Source organism: Zosterops lateralis (assembly GCF_965231275.1).
Source record: "Zosterops lateralis genome assembly, chromosome: Z".
Lineage (NCBI taxonomy): Eukaryota > Metazoa > Chordata > Aves > Passeriformes > Zosteropidae > Zosterops > Zosterops lateralis.
Genome location: NC_139800.1, coordinates 15,829,280 through 15,852,574, shown reverse-complemented (window position 1 = coordinate 15,852,574; position 23,295 = coordinate 15,829,280). Strand labels below are relative to the sequence as shown.

The window sequence follows — 23,295 nt, the reverse complement described above, 5'->3', positions numbered from 1 at the left end:
CTCTCTGTATTTTAGTTATGCTGAATCTTTGCCATGTTTGCAGAGTTCAAGCAGTAACACAATAGTCATAAATGTTGTGTATTTTCCCTTTTTCATTGTGTATATTAAAATTGTGATACAGAGTGTCAGAAGAAGGAGCTGTAAGTGGCTGAGCTGTCCCCAGTATAAATAGAGGACTCTATATAGTGAAGGATCAGTCTATTATTTGATAAACTATCACACTTTGTTCAAAATTAACAGAAGAAAGCAAATATGAAATAAACACTACAAATTATTAAGCTGCCATCAGATCAAAACCTTATATTAAACATGAAAAATTTGTGGAAGAAATTATTTTGAATGTGGCAAAGCACCGTGTTGAAGTTCTAGAAACTTAGAATTTGGAGTTTAATGTATAGTAATGTGAGTCAAAATGGAAGATTTGAGGTGTTTTCTAGGTCCTCCTTCATCTTCTTCCTTCTTCTTCACAGTTTTAAGTGGCTTTCTGTAATTAGATGAAAAACATTTAGACTTTGATAGTCATTAATGAGTTAAAAATAGAAGTAATATAAGTATCACCATGACATTGAGTAATGATCTCTTAAATAACCTTGGTAAGAGTTAAAAGCATGCCATTTTACCTCACTTCTCTAGCTTGCTAGTTAAGCACAAAGTTTGTGAGCCTGTAAATACTCTAAATAAATAAAATATAATAAACATTCCAAGTCCAAAGTCAAGCTTGACATTTCCCAAGTATTATTCATCCTGACCTTAGGGGGTAAAAAAAGTCATAACTCTTACAGCACTGGAACAGGTTACCCAGAGAACTTGTGGATGACCCACCTCTAGAAGTGATGAGGCCAAGTTTAATAGGGCATTGAGAAATCTGGTGTAGTGGGTGGTGTTCATTCTCATTTCTCATAACAAGGAGGATGAGAACTAGATGATCTTTAAGATTCCTTTAAACCATTTAAGTTTCTGTGAATCTATTTACAGGTTAATTTACAGTGTTTTTAGTTAGAGCTCAAATAAGTCAATTTTCTTGAACGATATCCAGAAGTCAACTCATACTAGGAGGACGTGCATTTTGAGGAGTGGTTTAATTTATACAATTTTATTCATTGTGTGATTATTCTTGCAAGAACCACTGAAAAATATAGTACTTATCTATGAAAATCATCTTTTGCTTTTCATGCAAGTTACTGAGTGTTGAAAGGAGGTGGGTACTGACTTTTTCATGTTGTAACTATTCGTGTCAGTATTGCTGCCTGCAATCAGTGTGCGATGGAAGCTTGAGTCAGACCCAGATTGCATGTCTCTACAAAGGTTAGTAAGGTGGGACCAAAAAGCTTGCTGACATTTCTCGGAAGGGTATGCTCTGTCAAAAACTTGTTCTTTGGCTGCTTTTAGTCACTCTGATTTCTTTTACTTAGAAAGATTTTAAATACTGATGTTTCTTTCTTGTTGCAACACACTTGTGTGAAGCAATTGGGCAACAGCTCTGGATAATTTTAAGAGGATCTCTACATATTACTGTCTTGAGTTTGAACTTGTTGGTAGCACCTATTTGTCTTGTGTTTTATATTCACAGTAGATTCAGTAGATGATTAGTAGGATCATGCAAAATATTGCTATGAGGAACTTTGGAAGAGATCTGTTCCATGCTCATCTCTGTGGCAGAATCAGAAATGTAAGCATTCCTGATAGCTCTTACGTGCCTAAAACTCAGTAAGTCATACAATTATACAAATCAGTTTACTTCAGAGCTCTTAGTGTTAATAAGGTTTTTCCAAATAATTTAACTTGAATTTCCTTTAATTCAGTTTGATAATTTAATTCTTAAGTTCCCTATTGTTAAAACAGGGATATTTTACTTATCAACCTACCAAAACTGCCAGGTCAACTTGTATCAAAAATCAATTCAACTAGTTATGATTGGTCTCAACATATTTGAAGAAGTAATTTAATCTAATCTTTCCTAAGTAGTTTTGAGGTAGTACCTCAAAATCAGATGATGCTGCATGTGCATAGTGATATGGAAATGCTCTCATATGGTGATCATAAGCGTTGTGATTTTTGAGATCTCATTCATTAGAATTAAAAATTTCTTTCCAATATGTTATCTAAATCTATCCTTCTTTAACTTAATTCAACTTTTCACAATTCCTCCTTGTAAAGTTTCTCTCCAGCCTTATTGCAGGCCCCCTTCATGTACTGGAAGGCAGCAATGAGGTTACCCTGGAGCTTCCTCTTCTTCAGGCTGAACAACGCCAGCTCTCTCATCCTATCATCATAGGAGAGGTGTTTCATCTTCGTCAGTTTAGCAGCTATCCCCTGGATTTGTTTCAACATAACCACATATTTCTTGTAATGTAGACTCCAGATCTGGACAGAGCTCTCCAGGTCTCATGAGAGCAGTGTAAATGGGGAGAATCACCTCCCTTCAACTGCTGGTCAGGCTTCTTGATGAAGCACAGGATGTGGCTGGCTTTTTGGGTTGCAAGCAGGTATTGTCAAGCTTTTTGACCACAAACATGCCCAAGTATTTTTCTCCTTGGGCTTGTCTTGATATGTCCTCTGCACTCTCTGTACTTGTGCTTGGAATTGCCCTGACCCACGTGAAGGACCTCGTACTTGGCCTCGCTGAACTCCCTGAGGTTTGCATGGTCCCACCTCTCCAGCCTGTCCAGGTCCCTGTGGATGCCATCCCTTCCCTCCCCTGTGTCGAGTGCCCCACACAGCTCAGTGCCAGCAGCAAACTTGCTGAGGGTGCCCTGATCCCACTGTCCGTGTCACTGACAAAGGTGTTAAAATGTGGTGGTTGTGATATGGACAACTTCTCTCCACAACACTATTAAGTATATCTGTCCCACAATTTCTTTTTCTGCTGAGCAGACCATCTCTAAAAAACACGTCTTGTCAGTTTACAGACAAAACCCCCTTCTCTTCTAAAATATTTTGTCTCCAACAGTGAGCACAGAATTGTAGCCAGATGGATTAGTAGAAGAATGGAGAAATTTTGTAGTATTCCCTTAAAGTACACTTCCAAAGTCCAGAACTAAGAAACTCAAGTACTTCTTGGGCCAAAACCACGTGTCAAGTATTAACCATCCTCAGTGGACATGCTCATATGACTGTTTGAATCTTACTCACATCCTTTATAACAAAATAGATGAAAAGTTTGAGGAAAATCTAATACAAGTAAGTTTAAAACCAAGCATAATGCCCATCACATGAGTGCTGAGGACTAGTGTGCTGTTATATCCAGTCCTGCATGTCACAGGCAGTTTTCAGCAACGGCTGTGTTTGCAAGATCCTACCTGAGGGTTTTCATTTGATTTTCTTCACAAATGAATTTTCATCCTTAATTGGTATATGTAGGACGTGTTGTTAGAAACCTCATGCTGTATTGCATTTCATCTGCAATGAGGAAAAAACTGTCAGGCCTCTGACAAAAGTCCAAGGAAAATGTTAAATGTTGTAACATTTAACAGAGTGGAGGGGAAGAAACAAAAGATTGCTGCAGGTGACTTAAACTCAGTCGCTGTCACTTTCTGACTGCCAAGAGAATTGGCTTCACATTCTACATCTGTATGTGTAATCAGATTCAAGTTTGTTATGACTTTGGTGCGGACGATGGTTGAGACACTAAACCAGTCAAGGGAGTAAAGGGCCAACCCTCTGTATAAATGACTTCCTCAATCTTGAGGCCCAGGCATTCATCTGCAAGTTGATGGTGGCTTTCAGTGTGAACACAGGCTGAACCTTGCTGCAGGATTTTGTATTAAAGTACTTTAACAATTCTGACACTGTACCTTCCCACTGCATCTCTCAATTACCATAGAAATGTAATAATTATGGCTATCAGCAAGACTTTTCTCTCACACTATATTCATTCACTTAATAACATTTAAGAAGCAATCAGTTAAATAAATAAATGGATTAAATCTTATCTGTCTCTGTCAGACAAAGGATACAGTACTCATTTAACATGATAAACAGAGCCATATCTCTTCTTCCAAAGCTGGAATCTTATAGCTTAAGTTATATTTAAGTGAGCACAAACTGTGTGCTAAATCAGTAGCACTCAGTAAGTTGAACTGGTTGACCATAATGAAGAGAAAGAGAGTGATCCTTTTTTGACAAGATTGCTGATATCTCTATCCTATTTCATCACTGAAGAAAGATTCAGTCACAGACCAGGATAAGTCATGTATTGACTACCAATTAGTAAGAGCAATTAAGATTGTAGTAGTAGTAGTAGTAGTAGTAGTAGTAGTAGTTGCTGTTGTTGTAGTAGTAATAATAACAACAACAACAAAACCAACAATAATACTGATGACATAACATCTCCGAGTGAACCATGGAAAAGTAAGGAAAGTAGAAAATATTTCATTTGCAATTTATCTTGTGCATAGTTGTTGTTAAAGTTACCAAATTATCCTCAATGCATACTTAACTTTTGAGCTTAATTAGTATGTTTACTACTAAGTGTATGTGCAATTTCAGGGGACACAAGGGATATCATAACACTATGGGCTCTCTGTGTTATGTTCTACATGGAACCAGAAGTGAGTCTTCTGTTTATTTTGATGACAATGTACTACAGACATCAGTACTGTAATTTCCCTCAGTGAACTATGTATGAAACTTGCTGTTACATGTAAAAGAAGGAAGAAAACATAGGAAATGACCGTAATTGGACAAGAAATGCACTGCAAATAACAGTACAAGAGTGACGCATGATGATTCTTGAAAACATGGGCAAGTGAAACTTGAAGAATATTTCTAATGGAGGAAAGTATAAAAATGTCCTGGGTTGCAGTGTAGGATGTACACAAAGTATTCTATCACCATCTTCATGAACTGTTGAAACCAGGTGGGCTAGTGTTTTCCCAAGCCCCCTGCCTCTTCTGCTAATGGCCTTTGGGGTATCTTCTGCTAATGACCTTTGGGGTGTCTTCTGCTAATGGCCCATCAACGCCTGGCCCATGAGTCACAGGTAACTCCCTCCAGGGGTTATCTCTGTTTAATGGGCCATCAAGGACCCACTTCACAACTCCTTATCCTATTGTGAGATGCTCTGCCCAGGGGGAGGAGCCAAGCATTCTCACCTGGATATAAGCTGGTATGTGGGACAGTGCAAGAGCACTTATCCACTGGATTCCCAGAGGAGCAGAGCTACCAGACCTTTCTACAGGATCACTGCTTCAGGAAGACCATCTCATCTAGACTGCTTCCACTATCCTGCTCAGGTTGTATTCTGACTCTGTCAGTGATCCTTTGTGTTACTGCATTTATTTTATTTTACTTTTACCTTTTTACCTTTCTTCTTATTAAATTATATCTCTGACTTGGAACCTCTCATTCATTTTTGCTTTCAAACCACAACAAAAAAATATCCAGGAATCATGTAAACAGTGGAGAAAAGACATCAACTTTTAATTCCACTCACTAAATCACCCAGCAATGTGTACTCACTGCCCACAAAGCTCCTGGAATCCTGGGCTGTATCCAGGGCAGTGTGGCCAGCAGGTTGAGGGAGTGGATTATGCCCCTCTGCTCTGCTCTGTTGAAAATTCACCTGGAGCACTATGTCCAGCTACAGGGTCCCCAACATAAGAAAGACACGGAATTGATGGAGCAAGTCCAGAGGAGGCCAAAAAAGCTGGTAAGAGGACTGAGCATCTCCTCTACAAAAACAGGCTGAGAAAGTTGGGGCTGTTCAGCCTGGAGAAGAGACGGTTGTGTGGAGACCTCATGGCAACCTGCCAGTATCTGAAGGAACCTACAGGGAAGCTGGAGAGGGATTCTTTGACATGAATACAGTGATAGAGCACGAAGCAATGTGTACAAACTGAAAGACAGTAAACTTAGGTTAGATGTATGGAAGAAATTCTTTACTGCATGTGGTGGAACAAGTTGCCCAGGGAGGCTGTGGATTGCCCCAATAGTGGAAGAGTTCAAGGCCAGGCTGGGTAAAGCCTTGTTCAGCCTGGTCTAGTGAGAGTGTGCCTGCCCATTGGAGGGGTGGTTAGGACTAGATGATCTTTACAGTCCATTCCAACCCTTAACATTCTATTATTCTATTCTGCATTAACAAAATAGCACACAATGACATCAGTAATGGTCCTGGTGAGGAATTTCACGAGTGGAAATTCTTTTCATTTGTACTGCAGTAACTCAGAAATCAGTACTCCCTTATCAGTTACTTGAGGTTTAGTCACCATTTGTTTATTTTGCCTTCACAGGACCATATTTTCATAAACTGTTGCAGTAGACAAAGGACATATAACATTGTTTTTCTGGGATTAACAAATGAGAATACATGTATCAGGTATGAGATGCACTGTGCTTCGTTAGAAAATCCTAAACTCATTCCAAGAAAGCTTCCATGTAGTTAAACATCAGATTCAAAAAGTTTGTGAGGTAAGGGTAACTATGAATCATAATTTATAGGTTGAAAGCCAATTAATTTTTCATATTCTATTTTTTGCTAACAATGCCACGGGAAACAACTTTTCTTCTGTTAGTTGAAGTTGCACTGACATCAGTAATGACATATTGAGTAGTTGGAGCAGAAACAGTTTGTTACACTTTTTTTTCTCCAATTTAATAGGAAATTAGGAAGGTGAATTTGGTCCCACAGTCTAACTTAATGGAGCAAATAGTGATACTTGATACTTCAAAAGAAGGGTTGTTTTCATACTTTAGTTTCAAGGTCACTGCTTGAAATGGTGCTGAATGGAGACAACCAGTTTCAGGAGGGGCACAAACTACAAAGTTATGCTCCTTCTTCTAAAGCTTTCCAACCTCTGGTGAACTTCATAACCTGAAATGCCTTGAATAAAGTCTTATCCAAAATGTAACTATTTTACCATATCTAAAGTTTACTTTAAAAATATTAGTACATGCTCTTCTTCCTAAACCCCTTCAATCTTTTATGAAACATGCTTCCTCTAAATTAATTGCTTTATTCCACTATATAAAACTAGGTGGATTCAAATACAGGAAGAATCTGAAGCATTTGCGTGTTATTAGTGAGGAGGTAGTGTCCTCACATATACAAAATATTAAAAATACTTAGAAATGTTCAAGTGATTTTTGTTTGGGGGGTACACAGCATGAAATCACAGCCTGTAATACAACAGATCTTTTTCTTTTTATTTTTATTGTGCAGTACAATTTCAGGTTAATAAAACAAACAAAGACAATACTTTTATTCTCTAATCCCCACATTTTATTATTTTTATTTAAATATAACATACTATACATTGTTGCTCAGTGATTTTGGTATCCCTTTTATTTTCTAAACCCCTCCCCCTGTTTTCCTTTTACTCGGGAGACTGTTATGCTCAGGGTGACAGAAAACAGAGCTTATGGTTGAGGATCTGGGATACTCTAATATCTGCAGTTTGCTCCCACTACAGTGGGCGTTACAGTATACCAAACACACAGGAATCATTGATTCCTTCAAGGGTTTTTTATTTTGGTTCATTTTCAGAAACCACTCTTCATGTCACAAATGGCTCCTGGCTCGCTTTGGGAAAGTGAAATTTCCTGATCTTGTTGTTTGAGCAGCATGGTGCTTTGAGTACTCTGATAATATTTATGCATAATTTTCCCCTGACCAAGTCATCTAGGTAATTCTGTAAGAAGAGAATTTCATTTGTACCCTAAATGTTCTTTAAGTCGTCATTCAATACTGCATTCATCCAAACTCATACTGAAGGTTCAGTATGGGTGGTCCATTATGTCTTGTCAGTTCTAATTACTGATTACAAATTTAAACAACAGAAACTTTTATCGTGGTAGTAAAGTTTTGCTGTGAGCTGCAATTATATTTAAAATCTGAAAATTCTTATTTCTCTTTCTAGGAAAATGTCATTTGTGAAGAAGAAAACTGGAGATAAAGTACCATGAAATACCACATCAGCTATCAACTAAAAATATGTTGTCTCTCAATGTTTTGTCTCAATGTTGTCCCTAGTTTTAAAACAGCTGACTTTATTTAAGGACAGGAAATATAATCTGACCATTTTGTATTTTATGGGAAAGCTTTTTTTTTGCTTTTTTTTTAAAAAAGACAGCTAATATTTAAATAACAGATTAAGATTGAAGTGCTGGTTAAACATTGACTTAAATAAGTTATAGAAGATTCCAACAACACCAGCCTTTATAGAGGTTAAACATTCTCACAAAGACACATTAAGCAAGGCTCTCCTTTGTACCAAAATACAGTCTCCAAACAATAAAAATAAAACCAACTTTTTCACAACGAGAAATATTGAAGATAAACTGCAGCATCAATATAATCTTATAGTTATCAGTTAAAGTATTTAAAACAAAATAATATTATACTACTTTTGTTTCTTACTAAAGACACTGCAAAGGCTTATTTATTTGTTTAGTGGAATACAATGTGAAGACAGTGGTACAAATTGTTTGATGTACTGTTCTCTATTTATCTGCTCTAACAAAATGAATCTCAATATGGTTACACTGGTGAGCTATCCAGAGCTCTCTAAAATTACTGAGTAAAGCAAAATATAAAACAAACCTTATGTACCTTTAATTAAACAGACTTCATATTATGCTTAACTTTATTATACTGCAGTTGCTCAAGTTAAGCCATGGGATGAGTAACACTTCATAAAAATGTGCTGGATATTATGTATTTTGAGCCTTCAGTTACTGTGATGGTTATGAAAGGCATGCTAAAGCTGGAAACCAGCACAGCTTTTTGGTTGGCTCTCATATATAATATACACATGAGTAATAATCTCTGAAAAACGCATGAGCATGATTTTGGATCTCCTGTCTTGCAGCGTTTAGTTAGATATCACTCCCACTATATGCCTGTGATTCTTCAAGTTGGTACCAAAGGCAAATGGGTTGAATGAGAGTGTCAATTGAATAAGGTGTGCGGAACTGTGTTGCTTTCTTGCTTACCTTTCAGCAGCCAAATGTTACACTTAGGAATTACACACTATTGTTTTGTTTTAACACTTGCAGTCTCAGTGATTTTAACAGGGCTGACCACATCAGGGTTCCAGCCCAATGTGTGTTGCAGAATACCACACTGATAGCAGCGTGTTAGATTGTAGCTCCAAACTGAAATCAAAGTCAGATGAATACACACACCAATGCATTGACACCCAAGCACAGATGTGGCCCCTTCTCTCAATTTCAAAATAGCAGAAAGACCCTTTGAACAAAATATTTCTTGAAGGTTTTTCTTGAGTGCTGATAAGTACAAAAATTTCTCCAACATAGACACCCAATACCATAAATCCAAGCACCGCTTGTTTGGTCTTATGCTTAAGTGCAAGACAGTTTAGGAAGAAATGGAGTATACACTCTAAATTCTGCCTTTAAAGCCTTGTCTAATACCTATTCTCTGAGTACTTCTGAGGTTCTGACATTTTAATCTATCAACCTCTCTGTGAAGTACTAAGAAAAAGGGAAAATAAGAAAGAAGCAAATGAGGAAACATTTCAAATAAAAAAGATATTTAACATCCTATTAAATAAATAACTTAGAGAGAAATAAAAAGAAATGAATTTAGGACATACAAGCAAACCATACTATTCATTTTGTTAGAACAGTTATACACTACTTTGTTTATCCTATCCATTTATCCACAAGGCTTCTCCAGAAATGTCATTATTTGTGCATATGACCCAAGTGCTTCCAGTAAATGCTTGTGTGTCTAACTGTTCATTGAATCATTAGGCTTGAATGAGCAATTAAGGACTTTGATATGAGTTAGTATTCCATAAATAGCATTCCCCATGAAGATCACGCAACAGATTGTCTTATGTCCATCAAGGTCTGCTGCAGTGATTAAAAAAAAAAAAAAAAAAGTTCACACTGGCAATAGATTCCATCCCCTTTGATCCAGCTTCATTTTGATTATAAGATATGACAACGAACTAAATAAAGGTATTTCATGTGCCAGCAATAAGTACAAAACCTTCAAAGGCTTCCCCTGCTCTCATTTCAAACATGCAGATGTCTGTGCTACTTCTCCGCATCTACTTTTTAAGAGAATTACCAAATATTCTTGACACAACAGCCTTTGCTTCAACTGTGCCAAAAAAATAGTTTGTTCATCTATGACATGACTACCATAGGAAGAAAGTGAGCTGAAGTGTTTTTCCTTCTTGTTTTCTGTCCTCTCTTCGTAGTTCCCCTCCCATTCAGAGCCACAAACATTTGCCTTCCATTGTGCTTCCAATTTAAGGACGCATATGTGTTATATCCATTTTCTTCTATTCTTTCCTTCAATTTGCAATCACTATTGAACTCCTTCTGTTGAAAGAAGAAAAAAACCCACAAATTCAGAACAAACATAATATTTCAGCATACTGAAGGCAAATACTTTTAAAAAATGTTTCAAAATATTGTAGTCTTTCATGTGTGACACTCCTTTAGGATTTCATAGTGTATTTAAATAAAAGTTTCCCTGTGTCCACAGCATATAAAACAGCAGCAGTTAGACTGCAAAAAGTGAAATTAACAAAATATATACTTGATTAGTCAAAGCATAGATATAGCAGTTAAACTGTATAATTCATTAAGAACTGGAAATTAACTTCTCTGTGTTGGATTATGGCAAGAATATTAAATCAAATTCTCAGTCATAAACTCAAAAGTATGAGAAAGTAGTCTTGGAATCATTAATCATATTTCAGTTCTAACAAATATAACTCTTGAATATCTTGGATTATTGATACCATACATTAAACAAACATTGATGGAATAGGACTCTTTCTTATTTAAAGTAAGAATCTTTAGACCACACTGGTAATAAAAAAGGGTTTTTTTGGATAGGTGCAAAATACTTTTAAGCTGCTATCACAGTTGATGGGAGGCCTATTCACTTGGCTGACCTGAGAAAAGGCTTAGCCTGAAAAGGAATCATGTATCAATGATTATGTATCATGGGATATCCCATATCTTACTGACTAAACAACATTGGAAATAATTTTATGTATGGGACCAGGGATTAAGGTTTTCTACTTTAAAGGAGAACCAGACATCAGGCTGTTAGAAGGAATCAAAAATACAAGCCTGTGGAAGCATGTAGGGGAGACTACTTTTTTTCATATACTGTTAAATGTAATTTTACATAGCTACGCTTTTCTATACTGAAGCCAAGAGTAGTTCTTCTCATAAACAAGTAATTCCTATGTATAAACCCATCCAGTTTTAACAAACTACTTATATTGCATTTCAAAGGCTTTTAAAAGTGGGGTGTTTGAAACATAATTAAATTAAAATGAAAAATCAGCATTTTGTTGTTTTTGCATTTCAGAAAATAAGCTGCCATTTCACAGCTCAGGGAGAAGCAGGTCAGAATCTCAGACTGTGATATGCTAACTACATGCACTATTTTTAATGTGACCATGAACAAGATGAAAGTCTGACTAATAAATCAAGTTTCATGTTAACAAAATCAAGTTAAAATATATTTTCCATATGTATTAATTTAAATTAGAACTTTTAAACTAGTTAATGTTAAGTACTTTGATACAGTCAGCTTCTATGACCATGGAAGTCCTGCTTGACGGAATTGCACACATTCAAATTCAAATTGGCTCCCAAAGTGGTCTTTAATTTTGGGATTGGTAGTTATGATCAGTGGGGAAGACACTTCCAAGGCAAGAATCTTTAGAAGACCACTATTGACATTGCCTACATTCACAAAGCTACCATATAGATAATTTACCAATTATTTTCTGTAACATGTCACCTCTAGTGCCAAGGTATTAAAAGGCAGGTGCTCATCAATCACAGCTGTAAATCTCCTATCTGCCAATTTGTGGAAAAAAGCTTTAAAAAGCTAATTTCATTAAAGGAACCTAACAGTGAGTCATTTCGCCCTCATTTTAACTGAAATCAGTCCAATAGAAAAGTATTTGATTAACACAGAAGGAGCTTTGCTTGGTTTCCTAGATGCAGAATTCTACTCAAAATCCTTCTATTCTTAGATAACCAAGAAAAGACAATGTTGTCATGTGCTTAAGAAGTCTTACTGGCAGGGGTCTGAGTGCTACACAGGATTGCTTTGCTCATTTCAAACAAATTTCAGCAAAAGTCTGCACCAATGTCTATCGTGCACGTGCTCAAGGGTGTTTTTACAATTTTTATTGGTTCTGGTATTAATATCCATCTGCAAGCTGCCACATTGTAGTAATATGAGCCTAACTGCAAGTCCTGGGTTTATGGGAAAAATAATAACAGAAGCATTCTTGAAATTGCTAAAGTATTATGGAATAGGTTTTGATAAATCATTATGTTGTGATTTTATGATGTGAATATTGAAAAATTATCTCAGCTGGAATTAAAAAAAAGGCTTCCCACATTCGTATCTTCCTGTCAACATTATTTCTAAGACACTATGAATTACTGAATCTTATGGCAGCAATTGCCATCTATGGTACATGAAAGCTGCTTCAATGTCTTTTGTACATATATAGTGTAGGGATAGACTCTAAATAGACTCTTACCACAGCAGGCAAGGCTAACAACTGGGGTGAGAAAGCCTGTCTTGGGCTTTGGGATGGACTAACACAAATGACTGAAGTGCATAATTGAGAGGAGTGAATTGAAGGTGGTGATTTATGCTAAAACCTTCACCTATGTATAGAAGCATAGCCATGATCAATGACTGTACTGAGTACCTCAATACTCAGTTTTCTCTCACAATAAGCATTGATCATCCTGTATTTCTGACCAGTATAAATCTAGAAATTAAATCTACATTTAAAGGAATATACGAAAAAATGCTTTTTTCTGGTCTTTCCTTAATGCGCTTCTTTGACACTGTTGAAGAGTTTAGAAAATCAGAAATATATTGTTGAACCAGGAGTGACTAGCCACAGTATAGGTGAGGGAGGACAGTTTATATAGTTTGTTTGAACTAAACACACTCTGTGGAAATGTTTCCTTGAAAAAGAGGGCCAAATCACTAGAGGTCCCTTGAGTCTCACTTATTATCATTATTTCATTGTTTTCAGCAGAAATACTAGGCCTAGATACATTGCTCAACAATAAACTCAGTCCTTATATGTGACCTCCTTTCTATGAAGCATATGGATGATCTGAACATTAAGCAACCTGCAGATTGGCTCATAACCTTTCCAGGAACTGGAACAACATTGCCAAATTGCAAACCAAACCAGATGTAATACCCCAACAATCTGGTGTTTTTGTAATCATTGGGATGTGTGATGATATATTTGGGTTTAGTTGTTAGATTTATAAATTAGATTGCCTTCTATTAAAATATTTGGATAGTTTCTGAGTTTTCTTGGGTTGGTTTGTTTTTGTTTAGTTGATTACTTTTGGGTGTTGGTGTTTGGATTTTTTTCCCCTGAAAGTATCAGTAACCCCAAACTTACACAAATACAATTTAAGTATATATGGACAACTTTCAAATGTTACCTGAATTCTGCTCATATAAATCTTATCTGCTGATATTTAAGTTCATGTCTCTCTGTACTGTCCATAATCTTAATCATCAATCAATATAGTCAACTTAAAGCCTGCTACTCTAGGAATCTCCTTCAGAGTTTTAATTTAATGATTTGGTGTGTTAACTCCATCAGTTCAAGTTTCCATGATTGCAGGCACCTTTATTCTTCTCTCCCCCACCCTCAAATTGCTGCTAAGTGTGATTGCACTGTAAAAACCAGGGAAAACAAGCTTTAAAATTTACATTTTGTGAGACTCTCTCTCCTGAACAGTCTTTAATAAAAATATGACTGAAGCAGTGAGCATGATAAATCCCAGCAGCTATGTTGGTATGACATGCGCTTAACAAACAGGAAGCTTGTGGAGAGGGGTGATCTTGGTTTATCAGAGGATGAAATTTTGATGAGCAGCTCATTTCAGCTCTAATTAGTAGCAATACACAGACAAGCATTGTTTTCAATGGGCCAGACAGGGAACTGTGCTGACTCCTGAAATCCATTTGGAATGGAAAAAGGTACTTACAGAGCCGTAGACTTTTCCTTTTTTGTTCATGGCTAAATAGTAGTTGCTCTTAATAGACTTAACCGCCACAACTCCAATTTCTACAGATGTTATCTCCAATATGCCTAAAAAATAAAAATTGAGCTATTTAATAACTTTGTTACAGGATTTTCTCACTATAGAAAAGACAATAAATCTGAAAAATACTAAACACTGTAATATTTAGCACCAACTGACCAAAAGATTCAGGAGAAGTATTCTTTAAACCACTGCAAGAATATACACATTTTGTCAATTAACATGTTTCCTAACCCTGCATTTTAAACCCTGTAGATACTGAATCAATTCCATTCTTAGTATAGATTTTACTAAAATTTGTCAGAAGAGACATTGAAACTACAGCATCAAATTAAACGTATAGCATATGTCAGTAGAATATTTGATTTTCCCCAGTCTTAAAACCCTGGTAGAACATTTAGATAAATTATATCTCTTGGTTGCACTGAGCTGATAAATTTACTTTTGGCAAGTGGGTTGACAATGTAGAAATAGTAAGACCAACACTAATGGCCACACTATCTTTGTCTTCCAGATATCAAAAACATTTTGCTCTGTTTGTAATACAAACACTTTAAAACAGACACTTTCTGGGACACTGGATGGTTCAAGGGACCTCTATAGGGAGATACACCTTTTCATCTCTGTTTTCTGCCCAGGAGCATACTGATTTGGGAGTAGGAGACTTCATGCCTGGCTCCTGCATTTCTCCTGTTGTCCTGACATTTACGTAGCAATAGTTGGATCAATAGCCTGGCTAACTCAGTGTGGGACACTACGGGTGTACCAACAGAGAAAGTACAGGAGGGGCAAAACTCAAAACTGTCCTCCTTGATTAGGTTGTGATATCTTACATATACCAGGGCCATGCTGTTGATAGAAGCAGATCAGCGAGTCCATATTTGCAGGGCTCTAATCTGTATTTTTCTTAAAATGGTGCTCATTTTCACAGCAAAGAAAATTCAAAGTTGCTTTCTTGATCTTCTGAGAGAGCATTGTCATAGAGGACTGAGCAGCTCTCCCATGGGACATTTGCTAAAGTAATTGTGCCCAAAATCAGAGTAAAGTGGACTAATTTGTGGATGGCAAACTATTAGAGGGCAAGAATGTGATGCAAATACTGCTACAACACCATGAGTGACACTTTTGTTTTTCGTATTTTCCATGCCAAAAAGTGATGAGAAGAATTCAGTTAATTCTTTCTGCAGAATTGTATTCTGAACCATGTCTGGGTCCATTTCTAGCACCAGTAACAAGACAAGAAACCAAACCAAACTAAAACACAAACAAAGAAGCAAGAAAAATACTGGCATAACATGCGCCATTATAAATTCTTATGTTGAAAGGGATTAATCTGATTTAGATTTTGCCATACTATCCTCCTAACAATAACATCATATTAGGCTATTTCCATGAACTATTTCACCAAGAGCTGTTGGAGAGCAGTGCCTAAGTAAGAAAGTTGTACAGAATTAGCCCATTTCAGATATCTTGCACTTGAATGATGGACATCAATGCTTTTCTGTAAAATATTTAAATAAAAGAAACACAAGTATTCCTATAATTAATGAAAATATAGTGTGGTTTTTCTGGTAAACTTTGTTTGCAATTTCACACTCCATTATATTCCTGGTGGAGCAACTGTTAGGAGGTCATGAGGAGAAATGTTACTCCATTTACATTACAGCCACAACAACTAGCTTGACTATAGCTGGGTAAGCTATTTAGTTGTAGCCAAAAATAGCAGATTTGTTCTAAATTATCATCAGGTTGATAATATCATCACTAATAATCATGGATTTTTTTCTTACTGAGTGTGTTCTGTGTACTTGAAAGTTGAAAAATGTATAAGTTTCGTTGACAATTTTGCATATGCTATCCTCTACAGTATTTCTTTTGGGAGTAGTGGATTTTTTTTAAGGGATGTTTTTCTTTCAAATAATTTATTCTTGATCTGTTAACCCTGGGGTAGTAGAGACTTAATTTGATACTTTGATACTTTGCTACTCTCTGTAGTCTCCCAAGAGTTACCTGCTGGTTACAAGTGCAGTTAAAATCTAGATTTTTTTCTAGATTGTAAATTATTCTTTGCGATTTACAAATTTTCCCAGGAGAAGCATCTCTAATTTGATAGAAATCTTTTGAAGGCAATAGGAATCTTTCATTGGTTTCAGTGATGTAAACAAATTTCAAAGGTCAGCAGGAGAGAATCTACTCATCTGACATGAATCTGCAAGCAGGCCTAAGAATTTTCTAGAACTTTGAAATAATTTAATTTAATTTGAAGAAAAATAGGTAAAATGCATTTGATGTAAGAGTGAAAACATGCATTTGATTATTCTTGAAGCATTATTAAATTTGGCAGGAATATATTAAAAAGGAAATTAAGACGTACAGTATGAAGCTTAAAACGACAGTGTTTTCCCCTTTATTTTTTTTCAATTTCTTATTCTAGTCTCATCAATGTTAACTTTTCATTGCAGCTTTTTTTCTTTTTTCTAAGACTAACACAAAAAAGAAATTTCAATAGTCTTCTTTGCATGCTTCTTTTATCTGATTTTATGCCATTGGGCTTAGGTATTTCCATTCCTTAAGACTTGGCTCCAAGAAGAGGTGTAAGGGTATATAATTTCCATGATACATTGTGACTTGTAATTATTCTTGATAATAAGAAGTACAAAAAAAATCAATATTATTGGGGTAAAAGTCTTGGCAGTTATTTGTTCTGGTTTCATGCTTCTTAGGAACTTGGAAATGAAAATATTAATTTAAAAAAATCAAAATGCTCTGGCCTCTATTATGGTTTTAAACCAGATAGCACACTATTATTTTACAGCCATAACTCTGTAAAACCCAACAATTACAACTAATCCCCACTGACCACATCCACTGTAAAAGCCTAGCTTTCAATACCCAAACCATTTCCAATTCATTATAATTAGAAAGATTTCAAATATCAACTTGACATGTGCTTTGTAGCTATGCATGTGCTCTCTTTACAGGTCTCAAAAGCTTTAAATTTATTCCCAACAGAACCCAAATATATTTACCTTAAATAAACTGTATTTTTATAGTTTATAAAAGTGATCATTATACATATTACAAGGAAACAGCAACCTGGCTGTTTGTCTTCTTGCTTTGCACAGAGGGTCTATAAAAGCTACAAGTGAAAATTGCACTTCTTTGATTACAAATGTTAATCAAAAATGTCCTATATTTTATAAAAATGCTGATAATATGAAGCAAAAAAGTTACAAAATATCCTAGAAAGTGGATGAAATTACCTCAAACAATTCTTAGCAAAGACAATTTGACAATATCAGATCTGTTGTCAAGGCAGATGTACAGTGGGTGCAGACAGTCTGCAACAAGAAACACCTGATTCTGGGATCAAGTTCAACTGCTTTGCAGTGGTCATTTTTCTGTAGTTGTATCATTTGTGTACAGAGATCTTATAAACACATTTAAAACATCTCCAACACTTTCAGAGATTATCTCATATATGTGGCAATCCACAAACAATCCCTCCCTCCTCTGAGTTTTCTTCTATTTGCAAAAATATTGTAGATGAAGAGTGAGTTCAGCAGGATAGAATGTGATGATGTCTGAGAGCTTGTGAAACCTTTTGGTTTCCCACATGGTGACAAGAAGCTGCTGAAGGAAGTTGCAGCTCTTGGTAGGTAACTGGAGAAGACTGGGCTTGGTGTGACTGCAGCTGGGACTAGACTGACTTCTCAGAACTTTGGCTTTTGTGCCCTACAGAGTTTCTCTGAAGGAGTGCCTTTGAATGCCACTGGCTTGAGTGAAAACAAGTTGGTGTTGAGGCATAAAGTTGAAGACATGGTAGTTCAAAAGGCTGTTCTTAGTAGGTGTCTTAAAAAGAAGTGTTTTGGAGCAAATAGATTTGTTCGATGTAGTCATGAAGAGTGAAATGCTAAGGTATATGAGCTCACTGCCTCTGTTTCCACTCTGTTTCACTAATCACACCTGTGCAAAGCAAGATGAAAACATCCCCAAATGACAAGTTTTACTGATATTCTCATATTTACCTGTATTTAGTGATAACAGAAGAAGGAACATGAGGGATTAATAGATTAAAACAACCATAGGAAACTGAAGATGGCAAGCAAGCCTTGCCTTTGAAAGCCTTTTCAATTAACCAAATTGGTTTCACTGAAAGGCAATCTTACAGACCTTGTATTTGACTTTGGAAAGGAGCTTAAGATACAAATTGCACAACCCACAGTATCACAGTTATGGGCAGAAATCTCAAATAATAACCAACTTGAACCATAACCTGCCTAAACGTTGACTTAAAAATAAGTTTATTTGATATTAAACCAGTTTATTTGATATAAAACCAGTTTGATAATAAACCAGTTTATTAACACTTGATATTTTTGAGACTGACATCATCCCCACTCTAAACCAGAAGTCGATGTACTAAAAGACCACAAAGCAATCTGCTAATGTGTCATATTTAGAACAACTATAGCCAAAATAATAATGTCCCATGAACATTTCTGTCCAGTGCCCACATCTAATACATGATCTAATATAAGCCTGAGATATGTATCCAAACTTCTGGAAGATTATGGTGACAAATCCTCTGAGTCTTCCTACATCAGCACAGCATAAGATGTGACATCTCCACAGTGCATAAAAATCACACAAAAGACTAATTATTACAGCCTGTTCTTTGATCCACACAGTCTGTACCAACTTATTTTTCATCTTGTACAATGCTTTTATGGCTTTAATTTCAGAGCAGAGCACAGATGACTCAATCAATGGTTCTCTGTAGACCAAGAAAATGGAAGGGAGGCACCTGGGATGAGAGAATTTCTTGGTGATCAATAGTGAGAGCTGTTGCTTAGCAAAGGAGGAATTTAGGTTTAGCTACAAAATTGGCAGGAATCAATTTAACTAGTATACATGCTGTCATGTAACAGAAACAATTAATTCAGGATCATGGTTAGCCTACATTTTTCCCTCTGGTCAGTGAAGACAGGCAACTTCAAAGGACAGTTCTAAACACCACTCCCTCTATTAAGTTCCAAAGATAGATGGGTTAAACTGAAGCAAAGGAAATTATGGAAGTGACTTTGGGGACACATTTATGTTGTCAGTTATGATGAGTTCAGATGTTCCCTCAAGGACACCATGTCTGTCACTATCATCACCAACACACAAACAGGTAATCAAATTTAGCCAAAGTGCTAGGGAATAGAAACATGTTTGCTTCCTTCAAATGGATTTAATCCACACTGTTGAGACGGGATGGCTACACATAGAGCCAACTGTGGTGGTGCTTAAATTCAATTCCAATTGGGTTTTTACTGCTCCAGTTTGGTTTTATAATTTGTGTTTTATAATTTTGTAATTATTACTATTGTTTAAGATGGCCTCTCCTTCCCTCTCCTTCTCTCCTTCTCCCCTTCTCTCCTTCCCCCCTTCCCCCAGACTTTCCCGCCAAAACCTTGGTTGTCCTGGTAACCCTATCCCATAATAGTTGTTTACCACCTTTCTGTTAAGTGTCAATCTTTAAGTTATATAACTTCCCCACCCCCTCATCATGTATTCCTCCTCCCCAAGTTACTTGTTATTGGTTCAAAAGTTGTGCATCCCCTCATTATACAATGGCAAAAGGTTGTAATTGGTCCCACGCAATCCCACCCCTGTAACCCACTCAATAAAAAGCCGTGCCATTTCGAGGCCAGCGTCTCTCTCCGGAGCGCTGCCTTGGGACCACGCACCCCTTGGTTGCACACCCTGAGAGTCCCGCCTTTCTATTCTGCGCACTATCCGCACCGTGGTCGAGTTTGCCCACGCCTCTGGCAAAGTGGCCCCTGGATGTAGTGGCGGCAGGGCTGGCCGGAGCTGCACCATTGGAAAGCTGAACCACTGCAGCCAACCATACCTGGTTCTGTTAATCAGAGCTCCGATTTCTTGAGCTCTGTGTTTTGAGCCAAGATGGGAAGAAATGTAAACAGATGCATGAATGTTGATGGAAAATGTTGATGTCTGAGCATCTCAGTCTGCTTGACCCCAACACTGCAAGATTTGGTAACTTCTAGATTAGACACAGACAGGGTAGGGATACATTATCTGATCTGGTTTTGGGACAGAGAAGCTACAAGTGACGACTCATACTAACCAAGGAAGAGTAGTGATTCATATGCCAAGAGAAAAAACAGAAAACAAAACACCACCACCACCACAGTATAGTACGTATGATTAGATGCAGGGCTGTAGTTATCTGATTAGATCTCTTGACAAAGATGGCTTAAGGAGTTTCAGCCCTCCCTTCCCCCAGCTTCTTTTTCCTGCCTCTGTGCTGAAGTTCACCAACCCTTCAAATGTAACTGTTTGTGGAGTAGTACTATAAACAAAATCATTGGAATGATCTGGCTTGGAAAAAAACTCTCAATAGAAAACAAATCAACCTAAACCCCTAAGGACTAAACAATCCAAGTTTTTGCAGTCAGTTTTAGTACTATATATTTTCTAGACCTTCTAGTGCTCTCTTTTTGGTCTCTTTCCAGTTGGCTAGTTTTTTCGAACTGAGGTGCCCAAGACTGGACCCATGTTCTAACTAAGGCCTGATGGGTACTGACTTGAGCAGAATGACTACTTCATGTGTTTATAAGGAAACTTGGATCCTAATCCAAATCCTAATCGAAACTTGGCAGTCCATGTATGTTTCCATTTTGTAGACAGGACCAGGCACTCAGGATTTCTGCCAAATCTTAAATTTCCATGTCTCCACAGAAACATGCAGGAGAAAGGAAAGCCTGTAAGTGAGTAGTACATCTCAGTACATTTTCTGAGAGCTGTGTGGAACTTTCAACCTGGGTGTAATCCCAAGTTATCCCTCACATTCATGATTACATATTCACCTCCTGCATTTTACCACCTGTAAAAGATTCAAAGTAAATAACTGGAAGAAACTGGATAGAGGTAAGGCTATTCCATTTAATGTCCATCCTAACAGACTAGGGAGGGATAATAGACAGTTGCACTGCAGAAGAAACAGTCCAACTGACTGACAGAAGTACCTGCACATCACCTGCAATGTGTTCTTTCCGTCCTCAGGAAGGGAGGTACTTCTAGCTGGGTGGAGGGTATTAGCAAAAGAATTATACAATACCTATATTTGCAAATTGGGTGCAAATGACAATTAAATTGAATCAAACACAATTTAGACACTGACAAGTACAAGCAGATGGAAGTGAGCCAGGGTGCTAAAGCAGTCAGATTATGTACAAACAGATGAAAAAAACTCTTATGAGGCATTGTAACACTGTGGGACAGGAAAACCCAGTGTGCTGCAGATGTCCTCTGCAATTTGTCTACCAACAATCTTTATCCAAATGACAAGTTTGTTGTCTGCTGCTGAGACTGTCTGACACATATTGTGGCTGTTGTTCTAGCTAAGGCTGCTAGAACAACAGCTAAGTCAGACAACAGTTCTCTTTCATCAGTTTTGTTTCATTTTGGACCTCATTTGTTCTTATGATGGATCTTGACTCCCTTTTGTGCAAGAAAACAGCACTGGAAAAATATAGTCTGTTATTTCCTCATCTCAAACACTTAATCTTATTGTGAAAGGTAGGAGATAGAAGCATAACTACCTGCATAGCTATCACAAAACTTGGCAGTGTGCATTGCATTGCCTGTGGCAGGTGGGATCTTCTCTTGAATCCCTATGGGCGTAATGACTTAGTAATGGGGTAAAATACGAAAAAATCACAAAAATCTACAGGCTCCTCTTTAAAATGCTATGACTAAGAACAGTTTCTAGCAGCAATCTAATAGTGCTATGTTTATCTGGGAAAAAAAGGATGCTTTAGCATTCTCCCTGCAAATCAGAAAGTTGCCAAACACACTAATCCACAACATCAATTATTTGTTGGTTCTAATGGTTTATGTCTGTCTTTGCCTCACACGGGAAAAAGGAATCCATGGTATTTTAAAATATGGGATCCACATGTTTATAGTGAAAGATTACCCCTGGACAGCTATAATGATCATTCTTTTTCACATAATTATATTTTGTGGTAGTTACTCATCAACACTTTCAGCAGTTTTCTTCTGCAATGCCACAAATATGCCTAATGTTACTTGATTATAATAATCACTTTTGCAAGAAGGATTTATAAGAAATCTGGGAACAGAATGAAAATATGAGAAGTGTAGATTAGGGCAGCTGTATGGTATGGGTAATCAGTATTAAGAAAATCAATGTGAACGGTATTTAGCTGTATCTAATAATTCCTTAAAATTCACATCTGTTTTTTGTCCCTTCTGGCTTTTTTCTCCAGATTTTTTTTTCTTAGCCAGCCTGGATATGATCAAATAAAAGGCAGGCCTCTGACCTTGATATTTAAATTTATATAGTTTGAGACTATGTTGTGTATGATTTGAGGGGTGATTTTGAGTAGATCATAAGCTGGTTGGTACTTTGCAAACAAACTACTGTCTAAACTTTTTCAGACAAAATATTTATTGAAAGATGCAATTGTTATAAAAATTGTTGTTCAACAGTCTTGGAGTAAAGAAAGAGAAATTAATTGCCTGTTGTTACTAAATGAGAAGATATTAAGGCCAGCAGTTTAGCAGCTGAAAAGAACCTGATGACCTCTGATCACCAGTTTACTGTTTTATGCATTAATTGCTTTGCTTTCTCTGACATAAATAATTTTGTGTACTTAATTAATCCTAAATGATAACCAATCAAAAATACAATATTCAATAACTATATTATTCTTGTTACAATGATATGTGATACACTTCTCAATATTTATTCTCAATATTTAGTGTTAGGTTTATACTTTGCCTTACCTATTCTGTACATTTCCTTCTCCATCAAAGGTATGCAGTAAAAGCACGTAACAAGATCTATACTCTAGCACACATATGAAACTATGGCCTGCTACAGTGCAAGCACCTGATATATGTCTTTCACAGTGTTTTCATCTTCAGTACTTGACTGTCTCTAACCTGGTTAGACCTGGTATCTTCAGAGTGCTAGTACAAACAGTTCTTTTTAAACTTTGATGAGCACTGATAAGTGCTGTCTTCTTAAGCATTCATTCAACACCTCATAAAAAAGCAGGATTACAAAATCGTCAATCTTGCACAGAAACTTAAAAGGCTGATCAGAAGAGCACAATCACTTCACACCCTTCTGCTTTCATTATCTTCAAGTCTCCTTCTATATTGTTTCTATCTTCCCTGGTGACATCCTGAGATAGCAGCTAACAAGCATGTTTT

At 36.7% G+C, this 23,295-nt stretch overlaps 1 protein-coding gene across 1 annotated transcript in view; it reads right to left on the bottom strand.

Annotated features, from left to right (window-relative positions):
* Positions 1 to 7,159: 7,159 nt before the first annotated feature.
* The window catches only part of FGF10 (fibroblast growth factor 10), a 59,061-nt gene continuing 42,925 nt past the window's right edge, over positions 7,160 to 23,295 (bottom strand). Inside the window, exons 2-3 of the mRNA XM_083883992.1 lie at positions 13,984 to 14,087; positions 7,160 to 10,293 (exon numbers count right to left, since the gene is read on the bottom strand). Of these exons, the coding sequence (XP_083740118.1) occupies positions 10,096 to 10,293; positions 13,984 to 14,087 (302 nt within the window). The 3' untranslated portion in view covers positions 7,160 to 10,095. The remainder of the gene's footprint in view (positions 10,294 to 13,983; positions 14,088 to 23,295) is intronic.